Source organism: Hipposideros armiger, unplaced genomic scaffold, assembly GCF_001890085.2.
Source record: "Hipposideros armiger isolate ML-2016 unplaced genomic scaffold, ASM189008v1 scaffold_639, whole genome shotgun sequence".
Classification (NCBI taxonomy): Eukaryota; Metazoa; Chordata; class Mammalia; order Chiroptera; family Hipposideridae; genus Hipposideros; species Hipposideros armiger.
Genome location: NW_017731989.1, coordinates 203,575 through 213,847, shown reverse-complemented (window position 1 = coordinate 213,847; position 10,273 = coordinate 203,575). Strand labels below are relative to the sequence as shown.

General features: G+C 48.3%; 2 protein-coding genes across 5 annotated transcripts in view; both read right to left on the bottom strand.

Moving 5' to 3' along the window:
• The window catches only part of LOC109372492 (leukocyte immunoglobulin-like receptor subfamily A member 5), a 7,914-nt gene extending 5,558 nt beyond the window's left edge, over positions 1–2,356 (bottom strand). Inside the window, exons 1-5 of one of the 4 annotated variants that reach the window (XM_019625781.1) lie at positions 2,029–2,047; positions 1,668–1,753; positions 1,475–1,510; positions 1,006–1,290; positions 560–862 (exon numbers count right to left, since the gene is read on the bottom strand). In XM_019625781.1, the coding sequence (XP_019481326.1) occupies positions 560–862; positions 1,006–1,290; positions 1,475–1,510; positions 1,668–1,701 (658 nt within the window). In that variant the 5' untranslated portion in view covers positions 1,702–1,753; positions 2,029–2,047. Of the gene's footprint in view, positions 1–559; positions 863–1,005; positions 1,291–1,474; positions 1,511–1,667 lie in introns of all 4 variants that reach the window. The other 3 variants (XM_019625780.1, XM_019625783.1, XM_019625782.1) reach the window with 3 other exon arrangements.
• A 2,379-nt stretch (positions 2,357–4,735) lies between these two features.
• LOC109372464 (leukocyte immunoglobulin-like receptor subfamily A member 6) overlaps positions 4,736–10,273 on the bottom strand; it is a 7,876-nt gene continuing 2,338 nt past the window's right edge. Inside the window, exons 6-10 of the mRNA XM_019625731.1 lie at positions 8,766–9,078; positions 7,811–7,853; positions 7,661–7,719; positions 7,394–7,446; positions 4,736–5,333 (exon numbers count right to left, since the gene is read on the bottom strand). Coding sequence (XP_019481276.1) covers positions 5,187–5,333; positions 7,394–7,446; positions 7,661–7,719; positions 7,811–7,853; positions 8,766–9,078 — 615 coding nt within the window. The 3' untranslated portion in view covers positions 4,736–5,186. The remainder of the gene's footprint in view (positions 5,334–7,393; positions 7,447–7,660; positions 7,720–7,810; positions 7,854–8,765; positions 9,079–10,273) is intronic.

Genomic DNA, 10,273 nt, shown 5'->3' with positions numbered 1-10,273 from the left:
TGAGACTCACAAGCCTCTCTCTCAGTACCCTTGTCTCTGTCTGATTCTGTTTTCTTTGAGTTTCTCCTTTTCCCTGCCCATCACTCTCTCTCTCTCTCTCTCTCTCTCTCTCTCTCTCTCTCTCTCTCTCTCTCCCTCCCTGGGGACCCCACACCCCTGGTCCCAGCCATCACCACCTGGACTTCCCGGCAGGGGCTGTGCGGTCTTGAACCCTTACCAAACCTGCTGACTCCTCCCCTGTCACCAGGAGCTCTAGGGTGTCACTGGGGTCTGACCACACCTCAGGGTTGTTCCTGTAATGGCCATAACATTTGAATGTCCACCGGTGGCTGGTGGTCATGGGGCCATCACTCCACATACCTGGAGAATTCTGGTGACAGGTATGTGGAAGGGGCAGGAGTGGGAGGGCCCTGTTGTTCTTCATCCCTCTGAGGGGCAGATTCCCGTTGGGATGATGCTCCCTTAGGACCCCCTCACTCCCTTCCTGGATGGGGGCTGTCCTGGGCAGGGTCCTGAGCTGACCATACAAACACGAGAAAAACAGGTTTGGGCTCCTCACCTGAGACCAGGAGCTCTATGGTGTCACTGGGCTGTGACCACACCTCAGGGATGTTCCTGTAACGGCCATAACATTTGAATGTCCACCTGTGGCTGGTGGTCACAGGACCCACAGGGAACAGGGCCTGGAAATTCCCACTGAAATGTCGCTGTGAGTCCAAAGCCCAGGGGGGCCTGTGTTCTCCTTCCTTAGCCAGAATAAAGATGCCAAATCCTTCCTGTGAGCCACACAGGAGGGTCACATTCTCTCCTGAGGTCATGTCAGGGCTCGGCTGGGCTAAGAGGTAGGGTTTGCTGTAGATGCCTAGGAGAAGAGGAGGCAGTATATTAAATGGGGCTCTCACCTCCCTCACAACCCCAGAGCTGGATGTGAGGGGGAGACACCTTGAGAGCAGAACCCCTTCCTGAGGGCACAGCCAGAGACTTGGACACTGAGTGTCCTCTCACCTGTCACCACCAACTCCAGGGGTTCACTGTGCTCTGACCAGCCAGCAGGATTGAGATAGTAACAGCGATATCTCCCTGCAGTGTTCTCTGTCATGCGTGTGATGGGGAACTTGCCCTTGTTCCCGGGCTCTAGTGGCTTCTGTCTGTACCAGGGTTCTGTGCTTCCCTCTTTATCCACACGGAACTCCTGGGCCTTCAGAGTCCCCTGACACCAGATGGTCACAGGGCTCCCCCAGAGGATCATAGAGCCTGGCTCAGCCCAGATGGTGGGTTTGGGGAGGGTCCCTGGAAGGAATCAGAGGCTGAATTAGAGACATTCCCCACCTCCAGTTCCCAGCTCTCAATCTCAAACCTCCCAGACATCCCCCATCTATCAGCCCAGATCTGTTGTTCTCCATCTCCAGCTGCCCATGGGTTGGCCCTTTGTCCCCAGTGAGATGGGACCTGGGACACTTGGGGACAGACTCACCTGCCTGCACTTGGGTCCTCGGCCCCACGCTCAGTCCTGGAAGAGAGTCCCTGTGAGAGATTTGCCCCTGACTCCTGAGCAGAGCCCTGTTCCCCATGAGCCTCCTGAGTCCTGAGGTCTCCTGACTGACCAGGGCCTAGCTAGGGGCAGGGTCCCTCCCAGACCAGGGCTTCCCTCCCCTCTTCAATCTCACCAAGACAGAGCAGGGCAATGAGGGTGGGGATCATGGCGTCTCCTTCCTCTGGTCTCAGCTATGCACAGGAAAGAAACCGTGGAGCCCTCAGGACAGACAGATATACAGGGTGGGGTCACTCAGAGGTTGTCCCTCCCTCTCACGTGGTTGTCAAGTCAGCAGCTGCACAGAAAAGGAACAAACCCTCCCCAGGAGCCTGGTTTCTTTTCTAGGATGAAGTAGCAAATGGACCCTGTGACTTCCTGAGACCCCCCCTTCCAGGTAAAATGACCCAGGGCATGTTCTTTCCTGTCATAGCCTCCCTCACGGGGTCTCCTTCATCCTCAGCCCATCCATCAGCACCTCCCTGTGGCGTCCTCACCGTGGAATGTGGTCACTTAGGCCCTGAGGATGCTTCAGGAAGACACGGGCTCCTGCTTCAGAGCTCAGATCAGTAGAGACACACATTTACCATCTCACTGTGCAGTTCAGGGAGCATCACTGTAACAATGAGCACAAAGCGGAAACACAGGGATACAGGGAAGGAAACACAACCCTTCTCCTGGCCCCAGATGTGGCTTTCTTTGTATCACAGCCCTCTTCAAGGCCCCCTCTTATTTCTTAGCAACAGCGTCCACTCCAGCTTCCTGGGAACTGCCTCTGGGTTACTGCTGCTGCTCAGTGCCCCTTCCTCCTTGGGCAGAACTGTCTTCCTGGTTCCACGACTTGTCCTAAAATTTATGAGACAGTGATTTGGCCTAGAGCTTTGATTTGTTGAGGAAAATTGACCTTTATTTAAGTATTTGTCTACCACCCACTGCCTGTGTGAATTGATCGGTAAAGTCATGTACAGATTTTATCCCAATTTTAAATGTTATTTTGCATCTAAGTTTATGTGGGAAACCTAAGTATGATATTCCTCTCTTGGGATACAACTTTTCAGATTTTCCTACTAGCCTATATAAATGTGTTGGAATGTGTTTGCTCCATCTTCTCAGAGAATACATGAGGAACAGTGAACAGAGCGTTGGTGAAATATGGACTGTAAAATCCATTCCGGTAAGATGGAAATGATGAATGTGCTTTTAGACAATAGAGAGATGGTGATTCTTGTCATCAAGTGGCAAAGAACTGGACTGAATTTTCTTCTAATGTTTCTAGAAGATAGAACTTGTGGGTTATAAAATTGCATCATTTAGTTGAAGGGGTTCCTAAGCAAAATGTTAATGTGGGCCATCCTGAGTGCTTATAGCAACATTCAAGAGGAGAGCGATGAATGGAGGAATGGACTGTTAAGCCAACGGACTGGGAACTTAAAGATTTGGAAACTTCTGCACTGTCTGTATTGCCACAAATGAGAAAGTGTACTTGGAGGAGAACTCCACAGGTGGGAATGGACTGGCAGTCAGGAAAGAGATGGTGGGATTGTAGGAGAAGAAACACCACCAGTTTGAACTGAAGGGGATGGAGATGAGACAAAATGAATGAAAGGTATCAAACTGCTCAGATTCTATAGGACTGGATGGTAAAATTATCTGTCTCCAAACATGTGCTGTTTTTCTTCAAGAAAAGGAAAGAATGCCTCAAAAGGTGATTCAGAGATCATCAGGGCTGACTCCTTGGTTTCAAAGATTGAGTCACTGCCTTGGTTTCAACAGTGCAGATGGCTTCCACTAAAGCCTTGGGAGTAGGACCCCTACAGGGAGATGAAGGGGCCGTGTCACCCAGCTGAGCCATGGGGTGATGCTGCCACCCCAGAGGATCTGAAAGGCAGAACATTGAATGGAAAAGATCATTGTGGGGACTTAAGATCTAATGGAAGTTTCCTTGATGGATATTGAACATGCTTGCAATCCATCACTCCCGCCTTTCTGATTTCTCCCTTTGGGAATAGGGGTATTTCTCCTGTTCCCGCCCCAGCATTACATTTTAGAAGCACACAACTTGTCTGGATCACAGATTCAAGGCTGCAGAAAAATTCTGCCTCAGAGTGAGTCCTACCCTGAGTGTCACCCAAGTCTGACATAGATGACATGTAAATGACATTTTTGATTTTAGAATTGATACATGATGCTGGAATGAGTGGAGAATTGGAGGATTGTAGAGATGGAACAAATGTATTTTGCATGGGAAAAGGACATGAATTTTGAGGGACTCATGTGGTGGAATTTTGGGGGCTCATGTGGTGGATGTTGTGGCATGAATATTTATGTCCCCCCCAAAATTCATGGTGAAGCCCTAACCCCTAGGGTGGCTGTATTCAGAGATGGGGCCTCTGAGGAAGTAATTAGGGTTAAATGAGATCATAAGGGTGGGGTCCTGATCAGATCAGGTTGGTGTCCTTATAAGAAGAGACCCCAGGGATCTCTCCCCTCTCACACACACACCAAGGAAATGCCATGTGAACAGAAGCTAGAAGCAGCCGTCGATGACCTAAGGAAAAAGGCCTCAGAGGACACAACCCTGCCAGTCCTTGATTTCAGACATCCAGCCTCCAGAACCGTGAGAGAATAGATTGTTGTTGTTTAAGACACTCAGTCTGTGGTCCTTTGTTATGGCCACCCGAGCAGACTAACACAATTGATCATTCTCTTTTTTATTCTTCCCATATATATATTTTTATCATTCTTATATCCTTTCATCCACTGTCGTGGAATGAATTTACAATTCTTTGTCTAACTTCTTTAGGTGTTCACCTAGGCTGCTGAGTTTCAGGCTTCTGTTTCTTTTTTCTTTTTTTAAAGATTTTAATTGGGGAATTGGGGGAAGGGGAACAGACAAGTTGCTGTCGTTTTGTTCTTCAGTCTAGTTGTGGAGGACGTTGCTTCACTGGCCCAAGTTGGCACCATCATTGTGCTCTTCCCAGGCGAGGCAGATCAGTCGCCGGCTTCTGGATGGCCATTCACTGCGGCTGCTGGCCGCTCACGCTGGCTGCTGGCTACACACGGTAGCCCATGGCAACCCACTGCCACAGGGGCTGCAGCCTACGCTGTTGCCGGTGACTCACGGCAGCCCAGCTCCAGGTTGAGCTGTTGTTCCGCATCTTAGCTGTAGAGGGCAGTGTCATTGGCCCTCATATGTGGGATCTGAACCGGGGCCCTCTGGCGTCCCAAGCCAACTCTTAACCAACGCGACACTCCGTCGGCCCTTTTGTTTCTTTCTAATCATTTCGTTTAGGCACTTAATTTTCCCATTTGACCTTGATATATAATATTTGCATTACCGGTAGGTAAAAATATGTGTTGATATGAAAGATTCACATGATCTTTTAAGTAAAAAAGTTCTGTCTTCATTTGGAGTTTTCTTCTCTCAGCCATTGGTTATGTAGAAGTGTACTGCTCTATTTCTAAAACTGTAGAGCTCATAATTATGTTAATCTGCAGAATTAGGTAACTCCTAAGGTCTTGGGATATCCTGTTTGCTTTCACAAGGTCTCCAGGCTTAGGGTCACTCGCTGTGTCTCCATGGGAACAGCTCCTGGGTCTTCTTGGGTCCCTGCAGTCCTTCTTCCTGGAGTGTGGGGCCTGCGTCCTCCCCAGGCTAGTGAATGGCCAGAGCAGCATACACACTGGGCTCATCTGGGGGCTTCTCTGACAGGGAGGAAGGAGATACACTTGTCTCCCGTCTGAGGGTCAAGCGGTTCAGCTGGGCATAGGTCACATCCTGGGGGGCATCAGGTGGATTATCCTGGAGAGGGAAGAGTGAGAGTCAGGTGCATGACTGGGTTGGGGAGAAGCCAGGGCGCTGGGAGCAGAAAGGGTCCACCTGACTGTCCTCTCCTACTTGTCTGACCTTTGTGTCCAGTAATTCCTCTGATAGGATAGAAGGCACCATGGCCAGCCCCCGCCTGAGCCCTGAGAGACAGCTAGGCATACATCACTTCCTGGGGATCTTCGTTGTCAGGCCTCTCTGCTAGCGGTAGACTGTGAGGGGGTGGAACTCCTCTCTTTGCTTCCACTTGTTCTTCCTTAGTTAAGTTTCTACCCAGAAGCCAGAGAGCTGACTTTAAAACATACATCAGATCATGTGAATCGCTTGTTTAGATGCATCTTTATTCATGTTTATATTAGCTAGTCTGTGACAGAGACTTGCAAAGATAGATTCCCAGTAAGTATTTGTTGACTCACTGATTAAGTGAGGGGAAACTAGGCATCTTGAAAGACTTACATTTAAGCTTTGATTCATCACTTCACCCAACAGAAATATACGAGTATGTACACACACATATATATAGTATATATATATATATATATATATATATATATATATATATATATAGTATGTATATATATATGTGTGTGTGTGTGTGTGAAAAAATATATATGCTGTATATATACATACATATTATATACATATATGCTGTATGTTGTATACATCTATCTATCTATATAGAGAGACACTTAGAAAAAGATGGAGAGACAGAGCAGTTGTCAGGAGACAAAAGAGACAGATAAGGGCCCTGCGCTCAAGGAATTCATGGTCCGTGGGTTGGGAACAGTCCGTAAACAAGGAAACTGATAATTTGGGATGGTGATAAGTGTTAGGGAGAAAATGAAGTAGTGATGCCATAAAGAGCGAATGAAAGAAGTACTTTATTTGTGACAGTGTTCCTCCACTCAGAAGAATGGACGTGTGTGGCCGGGTAAGTGTTTGTTGTCGGGGCTTTCCTGTGAAGTGTAGAATGTTTAGCAGCATCCCTGGCCACTAGATGCCACTGGCAGCCCACTCCCAGCTGTGACAAACAAAATGTCTCTAGACATCAGTGTGGGGACGAGGGAAAGGAAAGAATTGAGAAAGACTTCTGGATTTTTTGGAGGTAGTGAACATTGTGGGAGAAGCAACTCCTTGGGGGGATTTAAGAGTTGTATGTGTGACATAAAAATGCCTGCTGGATGGACAACAGAGATGGCTCACAGGTAGTTGGATGTATGAGGCTGGTGTTCAGGCAAGAGGTCAGGCCTGGAAATAATTGTGGATTCATGAGCATGGAGAGGGCCAGCTACACCTGGGGTTAATCAATTTGACAACATAAAATACAGTGTTGCCTCACGGTGAGATTAGCTAGGTGGACTTCCTGTGGGAGTAGGAGCCAAATGCCAATTATGTCACCCACGGTACATTGTTGTGCAGCTCCACTGCGTCTAAACCCATGGGACCAGATGGTGGAGCATAAACAGAGAAAACGGAAGGCAGAGGATCTGTGCGCATTGATGGGCTAGTCTATAGAGGGCCTTTGTGTGAACAAGAAAAGGCCCACCACTCAGACCCTACCAGCAGGGTCTCAAATCTTAAAGTCTTATTGTGCAGTGCACAAACTATACAACTCTCCATGGCAGCACTGTCATTATGAGATGCGGACAACAAAGAATTAAAAGGACCCAAGTAGATAAGAGTGAATTAAATCCGTGTATTGCATTTGGAGGGTTATGGGAGAAAGGGTTTTCTATGTTATGAAGCAACGTTCATTGAAACTAATTCCCTAGCATAAATTTTCAATAAACTTGATGAGAGTTTTATATATATATATATATATATCCAAGTAGGGGAGCCAAGAAAGAGGGGCCCACGTGGTATCAGGAAAACCTGCTGAGAAGTGGTGTCGTAACAGACTGAATGTGTCATCTTCCAGGAGGAAGGGCGAGGTCAGATGCACTGAGAGTTGAGTGACAGAAGGAGAGAGAAGCACTCCATGGATATAGCTTATTAACAAGCCCGTGCAGGATCCCCGGACGGGGCAGGATTCTTACCCAACTGTCCATCTCTTTGTCCTCCTCAGGCTGGGGTTCTCTTATGGGAGCATCTGGAGAACAAGATGATTCTATCTCGTGCCAAGATTCCTGAAATCCTGCCATCCCACACACCACTCCCGATCTTAGGTGGGTAGGCTAAGGCACATCAAGGGGCAGGAATGTGCCTAGCATCACACAGATTTGGAAATTTTCATGTTTCCTCACTCCTAAGCCCAGAACCCCTCCCAACCACACTTCTGCCTCCATCTCCCAGCAGGACCTTACCTCTTCCCCTATTACACTGGTTCTCCTCCTGGACACAAGCCATGGAGCTGGACTTGGAGCTGAGGGGAGGACCACAGGGGCATTAGGTAATGGTGATGGAGCCACAGGTAGGAGTGGGAGGCCAGGGGAGTGTCTCTGGGGAGGAGTTACCTTTCCTGCAGTGCTCTGGCCTGAGCTTCAGGGTGTGAAACACCTGCACAAAGTTAGAAATAAGTTTCTAAAATACCCCAGAACCCAGCCCCCAGGGCTGCATTAGACCTCAGAGGCTCTGATCCCCACCCCGGTCCATTTAGAATTCAATGTAAACAAGACTAAACGGTAACACGCAAAACTTGCATGGGTGATTTCAATAGATTTTTATGAAACTGAAAGAAAAATTTAAAAGTCTAAGTCTGTCCTTATTAAACCTCTTTATTCTAATAGAGGATGGTACTTAGAAGCCAAGATCTGGATGATGGGTGTGCGTCTTTCTACTGGGCTGTCACTATGTGAAGTGGATGTAGCTAGGACACACAGTACAAACACTTATACCTTTAACTATTTCTATTTCAAATGATAATACACATGTTTATTTTTTAATGAGGTTATACTGACATTTCTAATTCCAATAGAACACCTCGCTTCTTTCTAGCCAACTCTTTTTGTACCTTTATAAATCCTTCACAGACACTTATCCCCAAGATATTTACATATTTTCTCAAAGCAACTAAACTCCCAACCACTTCCATATTTTCCCCCACCCCTCACCACCGTGCCCACTCCCCACTGCCCTTGACAATGACACCTTCACATGGCATCCCTCCCCATCACCAGCATGGCCCTTCAGGTGCTGGGTACACCCCTGCTACCTCCATGTAGGACCCTGCCCCTCAATGCCACACTTCCATGGAAACCCCAAGTCTTTACCCCAAGGTTATGGGGTGCAAATTGGGATGGAAAGAGCTTTCTAGAAATTTTTGATTGTTTAATTAGGAGAATTTTCAGAAGTGAACATTTTTTCTACCTTTTCTGTGCCACATTTTGGCTAGTGCCCTACGAGGCCACTTCATATGTCTTTAAAAGAAGGTCTCACCTCTCAGTTAGACCAGGTCTTGCATCTACTCACCTAACTTGATGCATTTGTGCTGGTGCTTGAGGAGGAAGAGGAGGAAGAGGAGGAGGAAGAGAAGCAGGATGAAGGTCACCGAGACCCCAATCAGAACTTTCTGATACATTTGAAGACCTTGGACATAAGTGATATCATGAATGAACCCATGATGCCATTTAACTGAGCACCTACTGTGTGCCAGGCACATTCTGGGGTTGGTGAATTCATCACCTCTAAACCTAACAACAATCAAGCAATACAGTAATGCCACCCCACCTCTGCCCATTTCACAGGTGAGGAAACTGAAGCTCAGAGAGATAAATCTGATGACCTAGGTCACCTAGTCTGGAAGTGGCAGAGCTGAAATTTGAACCCAGGACTGTGCTCTCCTCATGCTGCCATAAAGCAGACACCAGCTTTATGCTGTGGGGGTTCTTTCTCTGATTGTAATGGCCAGCCACCTGGTCCCTGTGTGCCCCAGCCCTCTCTTTAGCTACAGCTGAATGCACTTCTGCGCTGTTACTCCCACTCAGCAACCCATCAGAGGATTTGGGGAACCTAAATGGGACTGCTCAGAGCCAGCGCTCTGTAGGATGGACTCTGCGCCCTCCCCAAACCTCATGTTTTGCCAGGATCTGTCCTCTGTCCTGCTGACACCACACTCCCACATGGGACTTTGCCTGGACTTTTCCATGTGCATGTCTGGGAGGGGACACAAAAATGAATCTGCCATTTCTTGAGCACTGGGTGGGTAGGCCCGGGTGGGTGGGGGTGGGGGTTTCCGCTTCTGGTGTCTCACCTGAATCTTTTAGCAAACCTGTGAGAGTGACGGTAGGAGACACGTTCCACAGACAATGAAACTGGGACTCAGTGTGGCTTGTCCGTGGTACAACAGCTGGAAATCAGCAGAGCTGGGATTTACATCCCATAGAACCTGGTCTCCAAGCCCTTGTTTATTTTTGTTTGATTTTGATGTTTCTCCTTTGATAAGAACAGGCTGAGCACCACAGGGCTGATAAGAAAGTGCTCCGGGACTCGCTTGTGTCATTGCTCTGATCTTCCCTACCATCCCAAACACCCAACATTGCCCGACCTTCGCTTCTGCAGACCTAAGGTGGTGTCCTGCACTGTCAGGACTGAGATGTACTTTGAGATCTGAGCCAGAATCCTCCTCTATTACAAAGGGAGAAACTGAGGCCCAGATGGGAAGGGACCTGTACAAAATCACCACCTCTGGGAGCAATGAGACCCCTTCAGCCAGTGGCTCCCACCCCATACCTCTCCTTCTGCCTTGAACACCCCACCCAACATCCAGCAGCCTCAGAGCCCCTGGACCCTTCTGGTGCCCTCCTGCCCTGTTTCTCTCCCCAACTCCCAGCCTCCCAGGAGACAATCCCATCCTTGAGTATCTGAGGGGCGTTGTATCCTCTGAGAGATTCAGAACTGCCCTGGGATGGGCTGTACTCCCTCTGAGCAAAGAAGCCCCAGGGACTCACCAGCTGTGGAGGTGGGTCCAGCGAATGAGG